General features: G+C 34.7%; 2 protein-coding genes and 1 long non-coding RNA gene across 4 annotated transcripts; 2 read left to right on the top strand and 1 right to left on the bottom strand.

The window, feature by feature from the left end:
* Positions 1-1,017: 1,017 nt before the first annotated feature.
* Positions 1,018-5,534, top strand: LOC126726319 (seipin-2). The gene is made up of 2 exons (XM_050431552.1): positions 1,018-2,116; positions 4,734-5,534. The coding sequence occupies exons 1-2, from the start codon at positions 1,109-1,111 to the stop codon at positions 5,313-5,315; spliced, it is 1,590 nt and encodes a 529-aa protein (XP_050287509.1). The 5' UTR covers positions 1,018-1,108; the 3' UTR covers positions 5,316-5,534.
* Positions 5,535-10,780: 5,246 nt separating this feature from the next.
* On the bottom strand, positions 10,781-13,298 carry LOC126726316 (nodulin-26-like). The gene is made up of 5 exons (XM_050431550.1): positions 13,018-13,298; positions 12,516-12,740; positions 11,960-12,157; positions 11,589-11,650; positions 10,781-11,434 (listed from the first exon to the last, which is right to left on the bottom strand). The coding sequence occupies exons 1-5, from the start codon at positions 13,201-13,203 to the stop codon at positions 11,236-11,238; spliced, it is 870 nt and encodes a 289-aa protein (XP_050287507.1). The 5' UTR covers positions 13,204-13,298; the 3' UTR covers positions 10,781-11,235.
* Positions 13,299-23,704: 10,406 nt separating this feature from the next.
* On the top strand, positions 23,705-26,134 carry LOC126726318 (uncharacterized). 2 transcript variants are annotated; one of them, XR_007655793.1, is made up of 3 exons: positions 23,705-23,925; positions 24,830-24,877; positions 25,741-26,134. It is a non-coding gene; the product is annotated as an uncharacterized LOC126726318 (long non-coding RNA). The 2 variants fall into 2 exon arrangements; XR_007655794.1 differs by having other exon boundaries at positions 24,830-26,134.
* The last annotated feature ends 382 nt before the right edge of the window (positions 26,135-26,516 follow it).

Here is a 26,516-nt window from a genome sequence, read left to right as displayed (position 1 = left end):
AGGCCTTTGGACTCCCCATCAGCAAGTGGGCCTGGCCAATCAATTATTGGGCCCTACAACAGGAATAGCACAAATCAAATGCTCAATGAAATCCCTTTTAATTAGGAGGATCACGCAGAGGTGGGAATATAGGACAATTCCTTCAATAAAGACTTCATCAAATAGTTCCTAACAATCCAATTACATGCTCCACACTTGGAAAACCCATTGAAATGTGGATTAGGAAGCAATTACAGATCCCAGATCGCGATCTCGCCAGCGCGATCTCGTGAAGGCGAGATCGCGATCAACGTTGCGATCTCGCGAAGGCGAGATCGCGATCAACGTCGCGATCTCGCGACGGTGCAATCTCGCCGGCGCGATCTCGCGAAGGCGAGATCGCGATCAACGTCGCGATCTCGCGAAGGCGAGATCGCGATCAACGTCGCGATCTCGCGTTCGCGAGATTGCGCCGTCGATCGCGATCTCGATCCGGCGCGATCTCGCGAACGCGAGATCGCGATCGACGGACTGGTTTTCTGGGATTTGGATTTTTTTTTTTTTTTTGGGTTTGGTTTGGTTTGAATAAAAGTTGGAGAGATCTATAAAAAAAACAAAAATAAAAAAACAAATGCTCAATGAAATCACTTTTAATCAGGAATAGCATTTGATCTGTGCTATTCCTGTGTTTTGTGTTTTGTTCTTATAGAAGTTCTTAAGAAATAAAAACCTTACTTTTTGATCTTTGTTACGTTTGTTTTTCTTTAAAAATGTGTTTTTCTAACGGCAAACGGAGAGGTGGGTAACAGATTCCTAACGGAAGGCACCTCAGGTGGGCAAAGTGATAAGTTTTGAATCACGGGTAGGCATAGTGTAATCGGGCCTAACCCCAGGTGGGTTTACTGTAATTATCCCTATATTTTTTTTTTCTTTTTCATTTTTCAACGGTCAGAATCAGATTAAACTACCCACACTTATTATAATTGTCTAGTTTCTACAGTACAGAACTAGCCTTAAAATTCATAAAAAAGAAAAAAAGAAAAAACAGAATTAGCATTAAAAACAATTCAAAGAGTCCCGTCCCCCTAAATTGTTTTGTACCGGACTTAACACCTCCTTTTTCTTTCAAATGGAAACCGCAACCACCTCAAACAACGAAGACGACGACGACGTCGTTTTCCTCGACGCCCTAGACGACTTTCCCTTCTACGATTGCCCCTCTTCCTTCACTCCCCAATCAGAATGCTCCACCTCAGCCTCCTCCCCCTCCCCCTCCTCCTCCGCTCTCCTCACCGCCGACTCCTCCTCCACCATCCGCCGCCGCGGATCTCTCTCTCGCCGCTCATTCTCCGGCGAAGATTCCAAAACCTTCAGCTTCAACTCCTCCACCTTCCGCGATCGGTATCGGATTTCTCGGAACCTGACCGAAAACGAGAGGATAAACGAAAAGCCGGAGCCAGTTCAGAGTGAAAATTCAATCGTAACCACCGAAACCGATAGCCGAGTCGTCGCCGCCGCCATCGCTAACGACTCGGCCGACTCGGCAGCGGAACTCAGCGATCCGTCGTTCAATTGGCTGATATTCATAGCCGGACTGGTAATCAAAGCCATTACCTTCCAAATCAACCTCTTCATCACCTTCACCACTTTCCCTCTCTTCCTTCTCTATCACTCTTACACTATCATCACCAATCCGTACCAAACGGTGCGTCGCGGCACAGACTATCTGAGCCAAAAGCTCACCAAATTCAAACCCGAAGCCCTAAGCTCTTGGCTGAGGGAGAACCAGTGGGTTTGGAAAGTCGCGTTGCGGTGTGGATGGGGGATTCTGTCGTCGGCCTATGTCTGCGTCGTTTTGTGCTCTCTGTTGGTGTCGTCGGCGGTTTTTAGCGTCGTTTTGGTCAGGCGCTTGGTGGAGGAGCCGATTCAGATTAAGGAGGTGTTGAATTTCAATTACGCTAAGCACAGTCCGGTGGCGTATGTGCCGATTGTGCCGTGTACAGGCATTGGTTGTGGCGAGCATTGTAAGGAAGTGATTGGAGGTATAGGGTTTATACCTCCTACTCATAGGTTGCAGGTCATGGTTTCGTTGACGCTGCCGGAGTCTGAGTACAATCGAAATCTCGGGGTTTTTCAGGTACTTTGATGGATTTTTAGAGTGGAATTAGTTTTACTTTTTTCCAGATAAGATAGTATTCTTCTTTGTTTAGTTTACATGATTCATTGCTTGCATTGTTAAAATTTATAGGAATCTAAACTCTAGAGTCTTTAGGAAAACGCATTCACATGTTAGCTGTGTAATTCTCTTTTGTAATCGGTTGATGTTACTCGTTAACTGCGCTTTGTTGTTAATTGTTATTGTGTGAAGTCTGTTGGCATCATAGGATGAGTTTGAGAGGTGTCTGTAACTAAAGCAAGTGTTTGAGGTTTGAGATGTTGTTATATTGTTTAAGCGGTGAGAAATAGTCTGAAATTAATACGATCACCAAGAACTTGTGATGTGGAAATGGGTGATAATAGTTTATGACATTTGGGTGAGATTGTGCCAGAGTTACTTCGGTAGTGGCATTTGGAACTAGATAATGTGAACTCTTACTGTCCTTTGAAGAAAAGGATATAGTAAAAAGAATGCATCTAGAACAATTCAATCTATCATCATGGACATTCATTTTTGGTAAGTCATTACAAATTCCATTAAAAGAAAAGCGCAAAAAGGGCGCAGCCCTAGTACACGGGTAGTATACAAAGGAAAATCCCAAAACAAAAGTGAATAATAAATAGCTAAACAAAGGTTATAGGAAGCGTAAAGTATCCAGGAACTCTAAAAATCTACTATAGTGAAAGTTTGAGAAGTTGAAGTTCAATTGTAAAAAGTTTTCAAGGATAAAAAATTTGACTTTGTTGTGCGTATCTCTTTAAACTCAAAACAGTGCATCTTTCATTCTCTCCAAAAGTGCTACATCAAACACAAAGAAACAACTTTCCACATGTCCCCATTGCTTCTCTTGACAAAACATTCTTTCCAACAATGTAACAAATCCAACATTGAAGAAGTTATTACCCGACAAACACCAAACAAACAGACAACTTATCACTACAATTCCTAACCTACCACAGATTGTAGGAAAGATCCACACATTCCATGTCTCTTGCATATAAGCACCAATGCATAAGAACAAACCAATGCTTCCTTAGATTTTCTGTAGTCCGGATCTCAGACATCACAAGAAAAAGCCACCCTAGGTGGCACACAGACTTTCCAAATGTGGAAAGGATTCTCTCCTCTTGATGCCGTATTCACTTGAAAGCCTTGAGATTTTGAAGGGCTTTGTTTTGATTTATTCATCTACCCATGATGAATCTTCATAGCATATATGTCATTCAAAAGTAAAACCATAGACAAAAATTCCCAATCATGCAACTCTATAATGAATAACAAATTCTAGAAAAAAAAAAAAAAAATTCCGTTTTTGTACTTCAAATAATCTGCCACCTTAGGCTCTTTATTCCTGGCAATTAGGAAAAGACTAAGATTTCTCTTTAAAAGTAGTCTCATCATTCCACAGATAAAACCGAAAAAGTTTTAGAAATATAACCAACAGCAAATCTGATAAAGAGTGAGAAGTTGTCCCATCTTCCTCTAATATTCTTCCACAAGCCCACACCATACGGCCCTCTAACCTCATTAGTGCATGGACTCCCTAGGTATTGCCTTACTTGAAATCTATCACCCTTCTCCACAACATATTTTCTTTAACCTCATAGTGCCATAGCCATATCCCAAGCAAAGATTAATTAAAAGGAATTAGTTTCTTAATCCCCAAATCTCCATCACAAATCAGACTGCAATGTACATTTCAATTGACTAATTAAACTTGAACTCCTCACTCATTCCACCACAGAAAAAGTACCTTTTTCCAACTTGTTTGTCACACCTGCAGGCAATGGGGATAAAGATGAGAGAAAAGTTGGAAGCTAGATAGTGTACTTTTAATTAGAGTGAGTCTCCTCCCTTTTAAACGGTAGAATTTCTTTCAAATAGCCAACCTCTTATGCGTTCTCTCAGTGATGGAGTCCCTTACATGCCTAGCCTTAAAGTGAGCTCCCAAAAGCAAACCCAAATATTTCATAGCTAGGGCTGAGACACGACATAGAAGATCAAATGCCAATGGGTCAACATTCAGTCCTCTCTAACTGCTACAATTTCAGACTTACTCAAAATGATCCTTAAGCTTGAAACCACCTCAAAGAAGATGAAGAAACATCTCAAGTGGTGGAGTTGAGAGAAGTTTGCATTACACTAAACGAGTGTCACCAGCAAACAGGAGATGGGAGTTTACCATCATTTCACCCTGGCATTATTGATAGTAAAACTGTTTAGATCTCCCCTTGACACAGGTATTACCATAGACATTAATATATAGACAACTGGTACCATGTTTAAAATTTAAAGGGAAATAATTCAGGTGCACTCTGGTAGCTGACAAAACAGTGCAAGTTTCTGAAACTCTGACTAGAGGGAAGAATGCTATTTCTCTAAGACTTATTTCTTCTTCATTGTATAGTTTCATGCTTTCCTTTTTTTTTTTTTTTTTTTTTTTTTTTTTTGTGGAGGAGGGGGGAGGTATTATGTCGGTAGCAGAGATTGGACTGTTATAGTGATCTTAATTCATGACTGTTGTTTGATTTTCATTTGGTGTCTTTATCCATATACGATGAATCTTTTTGTGACTTCTTTTAATGTTCTTTTGAAGGTCAGAGTAGACTTCCTCTCTGTTAGTGGTAAAACTCTTGCCAGTTCAAGCCATCCATGCATGTTACAATTTAAAAGTGAGCCTATCCGTCTTCTTCTGACTTTTCTTAAGGCTGCTCCTCTTGTTGCTGGCTTTGTATCTGAATCACAAACTCTGAGTCTGAAGTTTAGAGGTTTTACTGAAGGAGAAGTGCCTACTGCCTGCTTAAAGGTTACAATTGAACAACGAGCAGAGTACCGTCCTGGTGCTGGTATCCCTGAATTATATGATGCCTCTTTGATCCTTGAGTCAGAACTTCCCCTGTTTAAAAGAATTATATGGTATTGGAAGAAGACTATATTTATATGGATCAGCATAATGTCATTTATGATGCAGTTGCTGTTTACTCTTGTCTGTTGTCGATCTATTATTATTCCAAAATTGAGGCCAAGGGATGTTGTTCCTAGCAATAGTGCTACACGAAACAGTCCCCCAGTACGAGGTGGTGTTGCTAGCAGTAGTGCTCCAGGAAGCAGTTCCCCGGTACGAGGTGGTGTTGCTAGCAGTAGTGCTACAGGAAGCAGTTCCCCGGTACAAGGTTGAGAATGTGGCTTGTGCAGACCTGATGATAATGATGAAAAGGATTTTATTTCTGATGGTTGAGCCCAATGTTCTCTTAACTCTGAGTTGCATTCAGTATGGCATCCTAACTTTGATTTTTGACCATTTTTTAATTTTTTTTAGACCATGTACATTTTTAATTACCAATGATGTATGATTTACATGTATGTTGGAAAGAGTAATGAAATTAACATATGTATATGATCCAAGTAGCTGTTTGTTCTCTAATTAGTTTGCAAATGAACAATGGTTTTGTGAAATGTAGAAAAAGCAGTACACAATGTTGTATTTAGTTTATTATGACTGGAAATAGTTGTAAACAGATCTAATAACAAAATTCATGGTGAAGATGTAAGCCTGGTGTACCAAAAATTCTTTGGAACTCATAAAATAAGTTATGAACATTGTTCTAGCAATAAAACTTTATGGTCTTTCAGTAAAGCAATGAGACTTATTAGGCATCAAGTATGGTGTGTGAAATTCTATTACTTTAGTACTCATCCATGTTAGTTGTAGTTTTGTTTCATAGGTTGGCTTTGCATGTAAATTATGTGAGTCAGGGTTGCTCATCAGAAATTAATTTGGCCTATGTAGAGTGGTGTAGACCTACTGCTGTTTGTTTGTCGATTATACTCTGGACAGAACATGGTCCACTGTTAGCAAATTTTAGTGCAGAAACTGTTTCGATCACAAGGATGTGCTTGCTGTGTGTTGAAAGTTACCATTACTGGGTCTTTCATGTTTCAGTCAACATCTACGGCGGTAAAGATGAAAACGATTGGTCCTACATTACATACTAGAGATTTACACCTGTATGAAAAGGATTGGTCAATGAGAAAGTATCTTTTATACATACTAATGTCAATCGAAATAATAATACCTTACAATGTAGGGAACACATTAAATAATGTTTTTGATAAGATTACTTTGGGGATAATATGGCCTTAAAATGTGCATGTAATTTTTTTTTATTTTTATAATTCGATAGTCGGGAAGGAGGGATTTGAATGTTGCATGTTTTTGTTACAAACATCATAAGGTGTCAACTAGTTGAACTACAATGCTCTTGGCAATTTATTATTATTTTTTGGATGGCATGGAACCTCACCGGACAAGGCTATTGGCAATTTATTTACTATATGTTCAAGATTCATACCTTCTGCATAGATCCTCTGATACGGCACATGAAATATATATATCATGGTGTTTACCTCCTCTTTCTATTGATTATCTTAAGGTTCCACCTAAGTTTTCTAGATCCTCCAAAATGATATGTATGAGGTTTAGTTTTCACTTATCAGACCTTGAAAGTAGAAAAGGGGAAATGAAAGTCAATCATTGAGCAGTAGGGACATGGCCAATTCAGATTTTAGTTGCTTTCTAACATCAATTCTGACTCAACTTCCTTTGATCTGTTCTAACAATCTTATTAAAGAATAAAGATTCTTACTTATAAAAATAAACTAAAAAATAAATATCCTGGAATATTATTAGTAAGCCATTTAGCCTGCCATTGAAACTTAAGTTGGAATGTCTCAAAAACATATTTCGTTAGTTATTAGTTCAATAGATAGAGTATCTCTTCTGTTGGTTCAAAATAGTGATCTATAGATTCTATACTTGTGGCTATGGTTCCGATTTAATCATAGCAGCCTTTTTTTTTTTTTTGGATAAGTTTGAAAGAATAATCACAGCAGCCTTCTACACCAAGGACTTTGGACATCAGCATAGGTGTATGAGTGGTTGGAATTTTTGGGTAATATAAATCCATAAATTCTTATATTAAATACTTTTACTATCTGGTTGAGAAAACTCCAATTTTTAGAAAAGTTAAAGCCTCTTCAAGCCTTTATTCGTGTGAGATGGTTTGGGTGGGTCTTACCCTTGAGCATCTTTTGCATGAAGTTGTTGCTCCATAGACTTACCTATGCACTTGTAATTAGTAGTCCAATCCGAGACTTTATCCTTACACTAGATGATGGACCTTAACAAAGAATCTAATATTTGACCGGATAGTCTATGGCAGCCTGGAACCCGTTAGAACTGACCAACCTAACAATTTGAGACTTTATCCTTACACCAAAGGATGGACCCTAACAAAGAATCTAATATTTGACAGGGTTATCCACGATAACCTGGAACCCGCCAGAACCGACTGACCCAGCGCCGCTTGAATTGAGATTGACTCGATCAGAGTAACTTGCGGTAGATGGCGGGTCTCTGATGTCAGAACCTGAGGGGTGTAAGTTAAGTGACGGTTTTGGGTTTTGAAACTCGACAGAAATATAATTGACTAAAGGTCTCTCATCGAAAACTACCATCCTTAACCCCAACCTCCCTCTCTCTCTCTCTCTCTCTCTCTCTCTCTCTGATCTGTCGAGATCTTGTCGAGTTCTAGACTAGATTCGATGAGATCTCGTCGATATCCGACAAACTTTAGGCTAGATCTCGACAAAGTCGACCAAATCTCGACAAATCCAGCCAAATCTTAGCCTCGATAATAAAACTCGAAACCAACCAATACCACCCGACACCTTGATGAGACCTAATTCGGCCGATCCAACGATTCTTCCTAGTCGGTTGCAGGTTATGTTTTCCCCATCCAAAGTTGTCAGGTTGAGTCTGGGACTCCAAGTTGGGCACAAACCCAACCCGGACCGACCTATGGATAGCCATTCATGTATTTACTATCCTCATTGCCAGTTAGCTTCTTCCATTTGGTTATTTTATTACTTGATCTTTTCCCAGTCTCAAAAAAGTTACACGTGATTGCTTAAGTTGGTCATGTCTATTTATGAAAGAAGTCCAGTACTATATTTAGAATGGTATCCACTCATGTATTCGTATCCTTTTTAGGAGCTCGCTGGCCCATTTTACATTTTACAGCTGAAGCATCTTTCTTGATATTGGGCAAGTATCATTCACATAGGATACCTTCTATATGCCTATATCGATAGCTGTTTTTATTCTGACATTGCTTTCATGTTTAACATTTGAATGCTAAAATTTTGAGAGCACATATTGAATTCTATTATAGAACAAATTGAACAAAATGAAGTTAAAAGTTTATGGAGTGAGATTATGCTAAGGCTAAAGAAGAAATTTTAGACTCAAACTGTTGAATCCCAATATAACTTCACATAGGAACCAACCATCCAATTTTAAATCTAGATGGGAGTTCTCTAGCGTGACAGAGTCTCTATCTTGAAAGTCCCATGAAACCCTCCAATTTGTATGCCTAATTTCACATGAATTTATTTGCAACATCTGTGGCCATGATCAAACAGATCCACAAAAAAGATATTTCATGTTACTCAAGAATAAGCTAACATGGAGCTTTCTCGTGTCTGTAAGTGTGGACAAGCTTTGAATTATGTACCTATTATTTGTTAGACCTTCCTATCAATCTTCACTCATCCTAGGATTACTAGATTTTTGTTTTCACAAACAGACTCAAGTAGGGGCAGAGTCAGGAATTTTTGTTTGGGAGACCAAGTTGCGGTACTAATATATTTATCAAGACAACCCTCATATACATATACATATACATATATATATATATATATATATATATATATGTACACACACTTTTTTATTTGAGAAGTTATATATATATACACTCACCCAAACAAAAAAAACAAAAAAACTTAGTATTTTCAATCAAAGTTATGTTTGATGACGATCCTTATAAAATAAAATTCATTTTTTCCATTTTCATAGTAAAATTCTTAAAAAGTTTTATTTTAAATACAAATTATCAAATTTTATAATAAAATAAATAATCTTTCAATTGAACTAATGAAAATTTTAAAAACATGCAACTAAAGACATTAAAATAAGTTAGGTTCCAAACATATTTAAAACTATCTTGCCCTAACCTATTATGTGTCAACTAAAGATACATTTCATGTATAGTTTTAGTGACAAGATTTTTTTAATGAGTCGATGACTTGTTAATTGCCACATAACGGGTTAAAAAAAAATAAATTCAAACATTTTTTATGCCAAACTTTATCAAATATTTAACAGATGTAAGAGCACATTTTATAATGAAAAATAGAATTGCGAAAAATAAAGTTATATCTCTATAACTATTAGACCAATTATTTTTTTTAAGAGTATCATTGGACTAATTCAAATATTTGGGAGAGCCAACTCTTATTTTTATAGACTAAACTTTGAAAATATTAAGATAATTATATATATAATTTAAAATTTTTCAAAATTTTGGGGGGCCACAACACAGCTCCGCCCCTGGACTCAAGACTGTTGAAGACTGTGTTACTGTAAGCATGGTACAGTTCTTTCTTCATTTTATAATCTTGGCCATTTGTCCTTTTATCCATTTCATTTACACTTACATCGTATCCTTCACACTTTGTTAACTGTGCGAATGGTCAATCTATAGAGAATAGCTGAGAATATCCGATTGTTTTGAGGGTTACGTCTTTGCTTGTTGCTACTTTGACCATGTTCCAAATGGAGCTACAATTGCTCAGACGGCTGTAGCCACCACCTCAATTTGATGAAAGAATGTGTATGGTTTTTGAATAACACACGAAAGACTAGTTTTGGCTTTTTGTCATTGACAACTCTAGAAGAAGCCAAACCTACAAGCTATATATATAAAAGAATCCACAAAACCTTTGCAATTTCACACCAAACAGGCATTCATGGAGAATCTTTTTTTAGCAATGAGATGATCATTATGTCTTTGGTATTGAGTAGGTCATTTTATAACGCAACTGCTTATTTCTTCTTTTATCTATGATAAATCTTCTTTTTTTTAATATATATATTTTTTTAAGGGAGTCTAAGATAAATCTTTTGCACGTGAATACGTGTATTTCAGCATTTTTTTTTCTTCGATGGCTACAAGCTCCATTCGTTTACGTGACTAAAGTAAATCACGATAGCACGTTTGATTAGTCGCCAAAATTGTCGGTGTATCAAAGTGCAATATTTGGGGTTTGCCTCATGTGAGTTTGTGGAATTAGGGACTCTTCTATTACTTGATGTCAAGTATTAGAAAATGGCACCATTTACCCACGTGTATGCTGTCTATATATGGTTTGCTGATCGTTACAGGGGAAATTTTGGACTAGAAAAAAAAAAATTGACTAATTCTTTTTTTTTTTTTTTGGGATATTGTCGTGAAGATATTCAATTCGAGGATAAGCATGTCATTGGAGCATTTGTTAATAAATTATTTTAAGAAAATTTTAATACCACTTTCTCAGGAAATATAAAAGCCAGTTGAAAAGGTAGGTTTTTTTTTTTTTTTTTCCTCTTATAAAAAGTTTCTAGAAATAATTCATAAACCAATAACATTTGATAACATTTCTTATTTAATATAACGGTTATGTTAACAAATGTCCTTAAGGTAATTGTTAATAAACCACTTTAGAAAAATTTTGACATCACTTTTATAAGAAATAAAAAAAAAAATTAAAATATATATATTTTATAAAAACTTTTCTAAAATTGTCCACTAACAAATAACTATATAACATCCATTAACATTTCCCGTAATTGCACAAATTTTTGAACTGATGCATTGTTATCAGCATTTATCATCCACATGATAAGCATGGTGACGTACTTTACATTCATGCAGTTTATCCCCTTTGACTTTGTCTCTTCGCCTTCCCACCTCACGTTAATAATGTGCAGGACTTTGCTTTTCCTCTTGTTCGAAGTCATTTAGTTACACTCAAATAGTTATTCAAATGACACCAATAATAGTAAACTCACGTTTCAAAGTATGTACTGATGAAGTGATAATATAGTGTAATTGAAAACAGACTAAAACGGTGGTTCCTCCTTGCACTATGATCCCAGCAGTACATGCTAAAAAAGGGAGAAAATTCACCCATTTATCAGTTGGAGTTGTTTTTTTTTTTTACTCTGTCAGGAAAGAGCTAGCCTCGGTGATCTCGGGCACTGGCTTATCGGGCATCCTGAGGAAATTATAGGCCGATGCACCCGAGATACCCCCAAGAACGGGTGCTATCATGTATATCCATAACCCTCTGTATTTGTTGTGTATAATTGCAGGTCCCAAGGTTCTTGCTGGATTCATTGATGCTCCTGTAATTGGCCTGTCAAATAGTGTAGGATCCCAATTTCATTAGCATAACCAATATGAAGATATATGGATTAATCAGGAAAAAAAAAAAAAAAAAAAGAGTGCAAATTAATGTGAACACATTTATTTTTATGATATATTTCAATCGGATAAGATTAAGTTATTACCCTGCAAACAATACGTTAAGTAGGACCGTAGACCCAACAACAAGCCCACCAAGCTTTCCAACCTGCATTAACAAGATAGTATATTTCAATTGGGTATAAATATAACAATCCATAGGTAATTGTCAACATGGTTAATCTTAAAATCTTATTAATGTTATAACTATAATACACGTTGAAATTAATGTATGGAAGATTAATTTCTTGATATTATTCTTGATGCTATACGCTAACTAACTAGTAGGAAAAACTTTCTCAAAAAAAAAAACTAGTAGGAAAAAAATTAATTAGCCAACTATATATACTGGCTAATCCTAATCTGTTTGGTAACTCTATAGGGAAAAATTGAACCAATGTAAAGGTGAAGAACTAACAGCTCTGGAATCAGTGGCAACACCGGATATGATAAACAAGAGGAAGAATGTGATTATGAACTCCATCACAAAAGCCTGCAAGTCTGATCCAGCCGGCATTGTTCCAAAAAATTGGTTTTCGTGCCCATTGAAGATTAACCGAAGGGTTCCGCTTGCCAGTGTTGATCCAAGGACTTGAGCTAATATATATCCAGGCACCTACATGATAAAATTAGACAAAAATAAAGATCAAATCAGAGAGAGATAAATTTGATTTATATAGCAATAATTTTGATCTTAATTAACAATAGAAGATTCTCAAAAAAAAAAAAAAAATTAACAATAGAATAGTAAATTAATTTTGAGTTCTTTCCGTCAAGGAATGTCCTTGTTTATTTATTTTGTTATTATTATTATTATTATTATTACTACTACTTGTTTTGGCTAATGGTTGGTCTCCAAAGCTCTTTGAGAAAACTATTAAAGTACCAATGAAATTTGTTGCACCCAGTAAGCACAAGAATTGGTATGTTTGTTCACCTACAAAGTGGAAGAGATAAGGTAATGGTTGGTGTACCTGTTTCCATGGAAATCTTTTGTAAATGGCAAAAGAAATGGTCACTGATGGGTTAAAATGGGCACCGGAGACGTGACCAACAGTGTAGACCAGAGCCATCACAACCAGCCCCCAAGTCATTGAAATTCCTACCAAACCCACCACATTTTCGTAGTTCAAATTCGTCAGCACCGATGCACAGCCGGCAAATATCATGATGTATGTAGCCACTACCTCGGCCATCAACTGTGATCAACAAAAAATTTCCTTTTCATGTTAAAAAAATTCGCTTCTCTAGATTTGTACTTAGCAGAAGAAGTTGCCATAGGCTGAGATGAATAATGGTCAAAAAAACATATAGTAGTGTATATGTAAGCATCATATGTTTTAGAGTAGTGTTTATTAGGTGACAATTTGTGTGTAACAAGTTTAATCCTACGTTTTTAACGTAGTTCAAACGATGGTAGTAATTATATATTGAGTGAAGGCAAATAATACTCGATCGGAGAAGATGAGGAATTACCTTTTGCATGAAAGCAGCAGAGACACGCAGATGAGGAGACACCTTTTTCATGAAAGATAGAGAGATACGGGACCCCGATTCATGGTTGGTTTTGGTGGCTAAGGTAGGACGATCACGAGTAATATCATCATTCTCAACATTCAGAACAACCCCATGGTTGTCATTGATTCCTGAATTCTCAGCCATCCCTTTTGACACAAAAGAAAGCTGCTATGAGACGAGAGAGAGCAAATGAGAGCGAGCGTGGGAAAGATTGCTCAGCTTCGGCTCACAATTACGGATTGGGCCCAAATACCCCAACTGAACAACTGCTATTTATAAATGAACGGAGGAGACGTGGATTTTTTTGATATAAACAAAGATATTGACCGATTCCCTTATTTGCTCTTCTTTGTGTTTAACTTACCAGAAGTATTACGTAAGTCTAGATATTTTTACAATATTTTCCCAATAAATTTAATGTGATAAGTTACTATTGGTTCTAATTTAACAAAAAATCTTATGTAACAAATTATTATTAGCTGTTATTAATGGAGAAAAAAAATATAATTTTAGTAATAAGTTTAAATTAGAACCACACTAAAATTATATTTTTTTTCTCATTAATAACAGCTAATAATAACTTGTTACTTAAGATTTTTTTAAAAATGTTGTGAAAATATTGTGGATAAATTATTCTCTTTGTTGGGTTACACGTGTGAGTGAAGTCCCACATTAAATAAAGATAAGAAGAATGAGTGATTAATATAACACAATTGAGCATATACCCATTAGGCTTAGGTCTTTTGGGTTAAAGTGTGTCTAAATATGTTATATTAATTACTCAATGAAACTCCCCAAGGTGTTTATTCTTCCCAACACTTAAAATATGCAAGATATATGGTTGAAACTTGTGATGTTTTGAGATTATGAGAAGAGAGGCACAATGTTTGCCTTTTAAACTCTTCTAAACAGGATTTGGATCTCTCCAAAACTATGACCTTTTAGCTTATTGTTACGAAGTTGGCAAACACTAGCAATTGACCCTCCTCAATTACTGGTCAAAACAAAAAATGACCCTCCTTATTTGGCACCAACAACCCTTCAAATTAATGTTTTGAAGTAGCTAGGCATTGTGAGACTTAGGGTTCATTTAGTTGGAGATTTTTAGTATCATTGTTAAAAATAATGTGAAAACTATGATTTAAAAAGTGTTGTGAAAACACATATTTACAGTATTCATAAAGCAAAAAATATATTTGGTATCATGTTTCAAATAACATGTTTCATGTGTGAAAAAAATATATAATTGTGTATTTGGTATGTGTGTGCATGTTTTTTTTTTTAAAGTTGACAAGCATAATACAATTTAATATTTTTTTTATTTGAGGAGATAGAAGTTAGTTTATGTGTTGTCTAATCAAGTGGGCTTCATAGTTTTCAACATATTTACAAAAGTGTCATCAAGCAACGTTGTTTGAAAACTGGTAAGAGGAGTTTTCTAAATTCGGTGTTTAAACACCCTAAACTGAACAACGTAACTCAAACACTTCAGTAAAAAACACCCTTACCAAATGTGTTGTTTTTTTTGGGCCCACAATTTTTAGTATTTAAACACTAAAAATTGTTGTTCAAACAACCTAACCAAACAGACCTTTAGTAAATGTTTATCTTAGAGTTAAATTTATTTTATACAATTTTTTACCGATCCTAAAAAACAATTGAAATTGTGACTTAAAATTATGATTTCTAACTTCGAAAATTGTGATGATTTTCAATTGCTTTTTGAGATGTGTGTAAAATATATAGTTTGTGTAATAAATACTATTCTTCATCTTAATTCAAGATTTAGGAACAAGGCCTACTTCTAAAAATAGTCAATGTATTTGTATAGGATATTAATTGAGTTGGCTGAAAGATAAAACCGAAAAATGCAAACCATTGGGCCACACACATCTTTTTTTTTTTTTTTTTTTTTAATTTACAAGATAGAATTCTATTCTAGCCTAATCTAAATGTATATGTGTGTGAAGTTCCCTCCTAGAGACTTGAGACTTGAACCTTGGCCCTTGCCCCCCATATATATATCTCACAAGCACTTATACTTGTGGAGTGATCATTGCATTAAGTTGGCCAAGAATGAAAAATTAATAAATATAAACCAATTTAAGTATCAAATATATTAAAAAATTAAATGACACATCACGGTTTGACCTTAGTTGAACCTCAGTCCAACTTCAAAAAGCTTCAACTTTTTCCTTTCTCGGTTCATTGAATGGTCTAAGTTTCAAAACCATGGTCACTTGAGCGAAGCTAGGGCTCACTCAAGCAAATTCCTATTTGGTTCAGTAGTTAATCGGCAAATTTGTAGTGATGATCACACACAGAGAGGTTTTTTTAAATGCCAATTTGATGAGGAGACAAGCTCGCTTAAACTATTCACAAAGTTCGAAAATAGGGTATTGTCCACTCAAGCAGGACTAGTGCTTGATGGCCGCTTAAGTGGGTCATTAAATCTCGCTTAGCTGGAGTTGAAGTTGTATATGGTCACGTTAATAAGTCCTACTGTAAGTAACAATACTGGGATTAATATTCTATATTGTGGACTTCCATTTTATTTAATGGAATTTTCCATTGGGTGGTTATCGTTAAACGTCCTCTGAAGGGTTTTTCCCGTTAGAGTTTTCCTCTGTGATCATATTGCCTGCCCACTTTATTTTTACCAATATTGGTTATACAATTGTTGCTAATTAAACTGCCATTCAAAGCATAATTTTTCTAATAATATAATCAAGCTGGCTTAATTAGATTCAAAGCATCCAATAGAGGTGTAAAAATTCTCAAAAAAAAAAAAAAAAAAAAAAAAAAAAAAAAAAAAAAAAAGAGCCTTTAAAAGATAATAAAAAAAACACTATTTTTCATTATATAATTTTTCTTCTTCCGTTCTTAAGCAAGACAAGCACGGAGAATTGAACAAAAGCACGCCTATCATGAATCATTATTTTACGTACCTTGCCACAATTTAGATTATATATATGATCTCTGAATACCTATCACATATGCTTTTCAAATATCTACAATCTACATATTATAACTTGATAAATTTCTCGTCCAAAAAAGGTTAAAATTATAATTTTTATATGTTAAAATTTTACAAAAAATAATGAGTTTTGGATTAGATAATAAATTATATCAAATTTACATAAAATTTAATATGCATGAGAAGGATATGCCATCCAACAAGGGATTCAGACAAAATATTAGTATAACTGAAAAATTATTGTAATTTTAATTTCATTTCAGTTAAAATTCTACAAAATCTTACCTCCAGATTTAGTTGTTAAATTTTCTCATAAAAAGAAAAAAGAAAAAAGATTCAGTTGTTATATAACCATTCCCACTTGCTTAAATCTATTAGTGGCAATTCTTGTTAGCGTGTCGGGTACATATCGTGTTGACTCATAACTCATGAGTATTTAACTATATGAATCAACATTAACCCGATACATTTATTAAATGGATCTGAACTTCTTAACCTTAACACAACTTGTTTATTAAATGGGTTAATCACACTGACCCATTTATCAGATTTTATCAAAGTGAAGAAAAAAATAATTCAAATTTTAGTATTAACCCAATTGCTATGCACTATGAAAAACTAAAAATAGACATTCAAAACTAAAACTTATCTTAAAATCACAAATAATTAATCACAATATGTCAAACAAAATAAATCACAACTAATAATATTATATAACTAGGTTTTGAAGGGTATATTGGTAAAATGACATTTAGTTAAATGGGTTTCATAGGTTGGGCTCAAACATAACATGTTTATTAAACAGTTTAGTTGTGTCAACCTATATATGACACAAATTCATTAATCCTCAACTCATAACCTACTAACTTCTTGTCGTGTAGTCAGTAGTGTTGAATTTTGTCACCCCTACCGAAATTTGCTTTTCAAATTACTATAAATTTCACATGGCATTTCAACATTGCTGAATTCAAATTCTACATTGTTCCTCAAATCCCTTGTTTGTTTCAACCAAACCTTAATGGCCAATTTGGATGAATGAGGAGGGAGGCGAAGTAGTTGGCTACTCCCCATCCCTCCAAATTGGTTATAAATGTTTATTTTATTTAAGTTTTTTACAATACAATGCCAAATATCTCTTTTTTTCACAGTGCTAATAAAACTTACTATAAAAATTTAGGGTAAACTATAAAAATATTCCTTATCCTTTTACACCTTATATCAATTTGATCCATAACTTTTTAATTGTATCAAATTAGTCTCTAACATTTCAATATTGTGTCATTTTGGGCCTTGCCGTTATCTCTTGGATGGAAAATTCTGACAGAATAATATAAAATTAACTAACTTGCCACATCAATTGCCAACTGTGCAACCACATCATATTAAAATTAAAATTAAAAAAAAAAAAAAAAAAAAAAAAAAAAAAAAAAAAAACTAAAACTAAAACTAATTGTTGTCATATGATTAACAAATTCAAGTTCTCTTATGGATTATCGACACTAACTTTGTGACTTGGGGAAGCAACATTAGGCGAATTCCTAATTTCCTATTAGAGCTACTGGTATTTGTATTCCTTACTTGGGTTTTCTCTGCTGCCAAATTTGCTTTACCACCATAAGATGGTTCCACAAACCTTGACTTGGGTTTTGAGAAGGCTGACCTTGCAAGCTATTTTCATCTTGTTAAGGTCTCAGTTGGGATTTTGAAGGCTTATTGGGAGTTTGATTGTTTTTGGAGAAGAAGAGCTTGAAACTATAGACATTTGGTCTTTGCTCTTCAGGTTCTCAAGCTCTGTGTGCTCAAGATTTTGATATCTAACCGATTTACGCAAAGACCCAAATTGGGGATTCATTGAAAAAGAGTATGAGCCAATTTTAGTTAGTGAAAGGCCTTTGGACAAAGAAAGGAGCCTAAAATTCTACAGCAACCAACCACTGCCGGTCCTTGCCGCTACCATCTACAACTTTTGTTTTAATAGAGTTAGTTAGAGATTAGGGACAGATGAGTGAGTGTGAGTGAGGGTGATGAGAGTCTAAAGAGAGAGAGTTTTTAGGGATTTTAATTTTTCTCCCAACAACTAAACTCACGTGAGAACCACTATTTAGTATTTAGTAAAAAAAAATCTAATATGATGTGGTTGTACAATAGTGATATGGTAGGTAAATTAATTTTTTATTATTTTATTTGGCTCAGCAAACTTTTTTTAGTAATAGATAACCGTAAAGACTAAAATGATAAAACACTGAAAGATTATGAACTAAATTAACACAATTAAAAAGTTAGGGACGAAATTGACATTTGATGTAAAGAATAAGGACCATTTATGTAGTTTACCCAAACATTTATTACATAAGGTTTACTATACTGTTTATCCTTTCTAGTGTTTTTTTTTTTTTTTTTTTTTTTTTTTTGATAAATTGGAGAGTATTAATGATTGGATAATAGAAGTATCAATATTACAGACACAGTCACAATACAAACCGGAGTTATCAAAAGATAAGAAAGGCAAAACAAATGAGGGAGGAACATCAAAAGGTACAAAATCATATCGTGAAGAGGTTCCCTTTCTTGCTAAGGCATTTGCACAACCATTCCCTATAACAGTGCTGCACTCTGACTTGAGGAATCTGCCCCAGCAACACCCTGCAGTCATCAATAAGTGTAGCAAGATCTCCATTAGTGGCAGCATGCTGCTTACAAATGACACTACTAATTTAGACTTTCTAGTTTCTAGTGTGTGTTTTTTTTTTTTTTTTTTTTTTTTTTTTGCCTAAAATAATCAAATACAAAAATTAATTGAAAACATAAGGTTTACAAAAATTGACATGGTATTTCCTCTTCTCCCGTGGCAACTGAGTGCTTGTATCACAATGCTAATCATATCATATATAATATGGAAAATTATTAGTTTATATTTTACCATTCAGGTAAGATTTAATGTTTAGTCTACAATGTAAATCTTATATGGATAGTACAATGTAAACAAAAAATTTTCCATACAATATATTAAAGTTGAGGCACAATTAAAATCCTACTTCTAATTATAGATTAATTTTGCATCAAGTGTCCAATTTGAATTCTTAATTTTTAGTATCAAGTGGCCTACTTATAATACTAGATGCAAAAGCCAAGGTGACAATTCACTCACTTAGATAAGATCAACTCATCATTACTACTATTTAATGTTTTTGTATATAAGCATGAGTTACAGTATCATAAAATGTATAAAAATTGAATGCATAAAGTTTACAATAGTGTCTATCCTTTGAAGTGGTTCTTTTTTCCCCTTAAATAATCAAATACAAGAATTTGACCAATTCAAGTCATAAAGAATCAATTTGTGTTATAATGTTTATCTTTTTACACTTGTATCAAGGGTCTCTTTAATTGAAACTACATCAAAGTACCCATCTAAAACCACTTCTAACTCATTTAGTTATTTTCAATCTATTTGAAATTCACTCAAATTCTCTTTGAATTTTAAACTTTTCTTTAACTTAAATAAAACTTCAATATAAAATTTGTCGACAATACTAGGTTCCAAAAATTAACTATGCATTTTCTAATGGGTTTTCATACTTATGGAATATTATCCTCTTTGAAAAATTAATGTAAAGAGAAATAATCATCAAACTCTATGGTTGATAATAGAATAAAATAATTTCAAGGTCTCAGATGATTAATTATTATTTTCTAATAAGCCAAATTTCAATCACACATTGCTCATTCGTTGTATAGTCATTTATTAGTTATTACAACTAGGTATTCTTCTTGTAATATATCGATCATTACTTTTAAATATACATGTGTATATGCATGGGTTACACGTGCAATTTCATTTTTTATTATTCTTTTTTTTTTTTTTTATGGTCTTGACTCTTGACATTCGTTTTATGTGTCAAAAATTAAATTTTCACTTTTTTTTTCTAGGAATGTGTCTCATCATCAATTAGAGGAACAACAAAGTTAGTTAATTCAAAAAATTTAAAAAAAAAATTAAATTGACTATATATATATAAATCAAGTGGAAAGAAAATATCATTAAATTATTTTTCTGATATGTAAACAAAGAAAGAAAAGAAATAACCTCTTCCCAAATGGGAAAAATGAACTATAAAAAAAAAAAAAATAATAATAATAATAATAAAGAAAGAGGAAAAAAATCCACACATAGTTAGTTTGAAATAGATTTTATGTTATACTTTATACTCTATTAATTGTAGTATGTAATGCATGGACGAAGGCACACTTGGGCTTTGAGGGGCAATGACCACCCCCAATTTTTCTTTTTAAAATTTATTAGTATATATATAGGTACTAATTTTAACAATTTTGTTTTATAAAATTACTCTTTGCCCCCTCTCCTTAACAATATTATTGATTCTTCTAAAAGTAATGCTACAACCACAAACTTTTCTACAATATTTTTGTAAGAGTGTTAGACCCAGCAATATATATATATATATATATTTATTTATTTATATATATTGGGCCGGAGGCCCAATCTGAGGACATGAAGTAGTCCGAGGAATGGTGAACATAATTAGAGGAGTCTGTGTTAGCAAGTGAAGAAATTAGTTTTGATCATAAGAGCCCAGAGGGTGGTTCGAGGATGAATCCCTCCTTAGCTGAGTAAAGCCGAGGTCCGAGAAGGTGGTCTACCATCTAGGGCAGCGTTCTAGGAGATTCTATTGATACAAATAAGCATCACAGAAGCACAGGATAGAGGGAAGTTCTAAAATATCTAAAGAGAAAGCTGCTACCACCGCATTAAATAATTTGCACTCAACCAACTGGCCGCATTAATATGGAGGTGATACCTAAATAGTAATTTTCAGCCTTATAGCTGCTACCAAAGACTTCAGGAAGGTGCTAATGGGACAAGGACCAATACCAGCAATCTACCCTACACGTAGAGCGTAAAGAAATTAGTTTTGATCAGAGGAGTGGTCTACCATCCAGGGTGAGTGAAGATATTAATTTTAATCATAAGGGCCCATGAGGGTGGTTCGAGGATGAATCCCTCCTCAACCAAGTAAAGTCGAGGTCTGAGAAGGTGATCTACCATCTAGGGCTGGGTTCCAGGAGATTTTATTGATATAGATAAGCATTATAGAAGCACAGGATAGAAGGAAGTTCTAAAATATCTAAAGAGAAAGTTGCTACCATCGCATTAAATACTTTGCACCTAACCAACTAGCCACATTAATGTGGAGGTGATACCTGAACAGTAATTTTCAGCCTTATAGCTGCTACTAGAAATTTCAGGAAGGTGCTGATGGGACAAGGACCAACACCAGCAATCTACCTTACACGTGGAGCATAAAGAGGAAAGAAGGAAGGTAGTATAAAACAGAAAGAATACCCTAAAATAATAGGATCGGAAAATTAAAAGAGAAACATTGTAGCAATCAAGAGTTGAACTTGTAATCAAACTTAGGAAGAAATATATAAGAACTGATCTCCTCGGACTATGCCGAGGACGATTTTCTTTAGATTACACAAGTCTATCTTCATTTTCTTGTCATTTGGATCCATTTTACTTATTGTCTAACTCATTAAAGTCCAGTTTACAACCCACTCTCTACAAATTCATTATATTGGGCTCTTTAGGCCTAAGTTCATCAATCCTTTGTGCTTGGGAGCCAAATTGTGTCCTTACAGTTGGCGCCATTTGTGGGGATTTCTAGTGCTGTAGTGATTTTAACGTCCAAATATGGTAGGTTCAGGTCCGAATTTAGAGGAATCGATGGGGTCCCAATGTCAAGATCATTTTGTTAATCTTGAGCGCAGAAGGGACTGGGAAGTTAATGTGCATACCACCCATACTAGCAGGAGCCAGTCTCGAAGAAGGAGTCATCTTTCTCATGAGGAGAATACCAAAGCCATTTAACTGGAGATTGATCACTTGAAGAGGAAGTTGCGCCACGAACGGCGAAGGCGAACTCCCTCCAATTCTGACTTCTCTTCTTATGATAAAGAGGATGGTAGTTATGGACCCAAATCAAGGACTCCTCCTAGTAAGTTTTTCTCGTATGATGAGGACTACCACCATAAGCGCAGAAACAGGAACTTATCTTCCAAAGGCTTGGGAAACGATACGATGAGCTGAATGCTCAGCCAAATTTCTAGATCACCTTTCATGCGCAGAATTAAGGGAGGGAGACTTCCTCGGTGGTTCACTCAGCTCACGTTCACCAAGTACAATGGTTGAACAGACCCTATGGAGCATGTTAGCCACTTCAACTAGAGGATGTCAGTGCATTCCAAGAATGAGACCTTGATGTGTAAGGTATTCACATCCAGCTTGGGACCTATGGCAATGAGGTGGTTTAATGGCCTAAGCGCAGGTTCTATTGATTCCTTTAAAGAGCTCACCTAGGTGTTTGGATCTCGTTTTATTACGTGCAGTAGGGTTCCTCAGCCCTTAGATTCCCTATTGTCCATGTCCATACGAGAAGGGGAGACCCTAAAAACGTATTCAAACAGATACTGGGAGATGTTCAATGAGATCGATGGGGACTTTGATTACGTAGCTATAAGGACTTTCAAGGTCAGCCTACCTGCCGAGCACAATTTGAGAAAGTCTTTGACCAAGAAGCTGATAAAGAGCGTGCGTCGGCTTATGGACCGTATTGACGAATACAAGCGGATTGAGCAAGATCAGCAGCAAGGGAAAGGAAAGGCTAAGGTTATCCCTAAGGACAAGAGGGATTTCAGGCCGAACAGATACAATAATAACAGGCCCCGAAGGGATTTTGCCGGGCAATCTGGGTCTACGGCTCCTTAGGTGGTTAACACAGTATTCCTAGAGCTAGTACATCAAGTCTTGGAGAAGATCAATAATGAGCCATACTTCAAATGGCTAAACAAGATGGGAGAAGATCCCATGAGGCGCAACCAAAGTCTTCATTGCCAGTATCACCAGGTTCGAGGGCATACCACCGAGGACTGTAGAACTTTGTAGAATTATCTGGAGCAACTAGTCAGGGATGGAAGGTTACAATAGTTTTTGTATTGGCCCAATGGGCAAGGAGACCAAGTAAGGTCATGGGCTCAGGGAAACGCTTCCTCAAGGCCCCCTTGGGGCACAATTAATGTCATCTTCACTGCTTTTGGGAGAACTGGTTCTCATGCCTCTAGGGTGATGTCTGTGGCTCAACCACCCACCAAGAACTCTAATTCTGAGCCAAAGAGGGTAAGAGTAGAGATCCAACCAGCGTTGAGTTTTTCGGATGAAGACAAGATTGGAACCATACAACCACACGATGATGTTTTAATGGTCACGCTCAGGATAGGAGGGTATGATATGAAGAGGGTGTTGGTGGACCAGGGCAGTTATAACACCCCAACCTAATTGCATAATTAATATTATGGGTTTATATGCATGTTATTATCTTAATTACTTTTAAGTGCATGAAGCTTTGATATTGTGATATTATAAAACATATATGCTATTTTAATCTTATGGATAGAAATTTATGAAGGTAAGGATATACATATATGTAAAGTTATATTATTTGGGCTTTCTAGAAATATAAGCTTATAAGGGGGTGAAAAGTGTAAATGCCAAAAGGTTGAAAAGTGGGCTGTAATTTTTCTTTCCTTAGCATCACACGTGCCCCACCCCAAAGTCAATATCCTTATTTTTCTTTTGCTGCACCAGAACCTTCTTGGTTCATTTTTCTTTACTCTTTCTTTTCTTCTTTCTTTGCTCCTTGCTTTTCTTTCTTTGCTTTTCGATCGGCAACACCTTACTTCTCATAACAGCTCTCATTTTCTTGCACTAAAAATCATAGATATCTCTCTCTAAGAAGGAATCAAGCTCTTACTAAAGTTTAGCTTCAGTTTGTGGGAAGATAATCAAAACCTCATTTGATTTTGGGTATGTTGATAGTATAATTGTTTTGTTTATTTTCCCTTCTTTATTCTCTAATCTGATTTTAGAGGCTGAACTATGATTCTGTTTTAGTGATTTGAAAGTTTGATGATATTGTGATCAATTGGATGCTTATTAACGAATTTTAGTATGTTTAGTATAGGTATAAAAATACCCAAATGAAATGGAGGCCAATTGCTATTAGTTGATGATTTTGTAAGAACATATGTTGAAACTGTCACTATGATAGATTTGATGTTCACAACAAGAAAAATCTATATTAAATCATTTTCTGTGAATTAAGAGGCTAAAAGTAGTTTTTATGAATTCTAAGACACACATGGTTGTTATGGAAGTAGTCTCACAACATTTGGATGAGTAGAAAAATAATGGTTTATTTTCTAAGTTGCAAGAAATTCTGTCAGGACAGATTTGAGTACGCTGTCTTGCGTGATTTTTAATAAATCATGAGTTTATGCTTTGACTCCAAAATATTTATGGTATATACTAGATATACAGGGGAGTGGTTCTGTATAATTTCATGACATTTGGATGTGTGTGTATAGCCCATTTGTATTTTACAAATGGAGCATACGTTGCTGAAATGAGCAGTGAATAACATGTGCTGTACCTGACTTTGTGGATTTAATTCTCAAGTTAAGGTTGGTGTTTTGAGCTATAATTTAATATGCTTATCCTTTGGTATATTTGGATCATAGATAAATTCTATACCTTTATTTCTCTATGGTTTGGGTACATAATGTGTTTGATAATTGTATCATGTGCTTTGAGAAACCTTGTGTGATAGAAAGTAAGGATTTTCCTGAGTTTGAGAGTTAGGTTGTGATTGAGGTATAATTTTATATATTAGGAAGAGTTTTTCAGTAATAAGTTTTGGTTTTTTATTTAGATAGTGAGAACGAGAACATGGACAGTTGAGCTTTCGCGTCTTCTGTTTTCAAGTAAGGGATTTATGACATGTGCTTTTGATAAGTATAAAGATTATTTAGAAAAGTATTATGCATTAAAGTTTTTAATTAGAGATATTACATATATGCATGATTTAAGTAAAATATGTGTTCGTGAGTTGTTCAATCTTATATACATAATAATTTTAACATATTGATACTATTATTTATATCACAAACATAATATTTAAGAATGGAGTGGATATGCTACTGTTGTGAAAAAATTATGTCAAATCAAAGTTATCAGAAAAATATAGTTTTCAGTTATTCCATTGTTATAATCTGAATTTAAGCAATAGGGGTTATAGTACTGGTATTTCCATGGAGATTCTGATTGGCCATTAAAAGTGGGACTGGCTCTGCTGTACTTACCCTTGTTGGTAACAGCCAACTTGTGGAGGATGTCAACCTACCCTTATGGTTGAAAATATGTATTATGATATGATTCCGGAATTACTTAGCATTGTGGGGAATGCTGGATGCCTGACACTCTATGCTAGAAGCCTCCCAAATTTGTGACAGACTTACAATTGAATTAACTAATATGTATTACAAATGAGCTATTAAATTATTTGGAAATTATAAGAAAATTATGATGATAAGAAAGGTATATTGAATGTGTTATAAGTCTGATGAGAAGTTATGATAAAATATTTTATATTCTATTCAAAGTTAAGATTACTGAATTATGTTTAAGTTCCTTATTTTGTCCTTTTATTATGATATGAAAGGAAAATAAAGTATTTTCATCTAAAAGCTCATAAGTTAGTTCAAGAGCAATATGAATAGTATGAAGGCTATTTTATCAAAGCTGACATATCCATAAAATATTTTATTTACATGTATTCTTATTAAAGGCCTATGGAGCTTAAAACCTTACTGGGCTTCGCAGCTCATCCTATTATATTTCAGTGCATAAATTCTTCCTGGAAGCAGCAAGAGTATTAGAGGTGGCAAGGATTCTATGATTTTCGTTTGTTAGAATGTAGAGTTTTTTTGGTTATATAGTAGTTTTAGCTCTTTTATTGTATAGAAGGAATCAAGATGTACTTGATCCTTGAGCACAAATGTTATTTAGTACCTTAGTTTATTTTGAACTCTAATTGTATGTCTTTGGGGTTATGTTTGTAATAAGAGTTTTGCTAAATGTTTAGCTGTATAATATTTACACGTATATCTTAAGTTTCAGCTAAGTGGCAATCTTGCAAAGTTCAAATGGAATGAATTTTCAAGGTTTTCATCATTTTTGTATATTGTGGCTTTTATGCAAGAAATAAGCAGAAATACAAGAAAATATTCTTGATAAGCACCTTCAATTTAGGTTAATTTGTGTTAGTATTAAGGTAAACTTGATATTAACATGTCGGTCATGCTTTAAATTCTGGCTACAGGTTTAGGTCGTGACAATAGTGGTGTAGAGATTATGTACCCTGACTTATACAAAGGGCTTAACTTGAAGCCTGAGGATTTGACAGCCTATGATTCACCTTTGGTAAGTTTTAATGGGAAAGTTATCATTGTAAGGGGTCAGATTAGACTTCCTGTGTAAGTAGGTTTAGAAGTAGTAAAGGTGGACTTCATTGTTATGGATGCTTATTCTCCCTACACGACCATTGTGACAAGACCCTGGCTT

The sequence above is a fragment of the Quercus robur genome, chromosome 5, assembly GCF_932294415.1.
Source record: "Quercus robur chromosome 5, dhQueRobu3.1, whole genome shotgun sequence".
Taxonomy (NCBI): Eukaryota; Viridiplantae; Streptophyta; class Magnoliopsida; order Fagales; family Fagaceae; genus Quercus; species Quercus robur.
The sequence above is the reverse complement of the archived record's forward strand: the minus strand, read 5'-3'. Positions and strand labels throughout refer to the sequence as shown.

Excerpts from the sequence above, each read along its gene's own strand:
- LOC126726319 (XM_050431552.1), top strand. The coding sequence starts at position 1,109 with ATGGAAACCGCAACCACCTCAAACAACGAAGACGACGACGACGTCGTT. Across the intron at positions 2,117-4,733 it reads GAAATCTCGGGGTTTTTCAG|GTCAGAGTAGACTTCCTCTC; the intron begins GTACTTTGATGG and ends GTTCTTTTGAAG.
- LOC126726316 (XM_050431550.1), bottom strand. The coding sequence starts at position 13,203 with ATGGCTGAGAATTCAGGAATCAATGACAACCATGGGGTTGTTCTGAAT. Across the intron at positions 12,741-13,017 it reads CTGCTGCTTTCATGCAAAAG|TTGATGGCCGAGGTAGTGGC; the intron begins GTAATTCCTCAT and ends TGTTGATCACAG. Across the intron at positions 11,435-11,588 it reads CTTAACGTATTGTTTGCAGG|GCCAATTACAGGAGCATCAA; the intron begins GTAATAACTTAA and ends ACTATTTGACAG.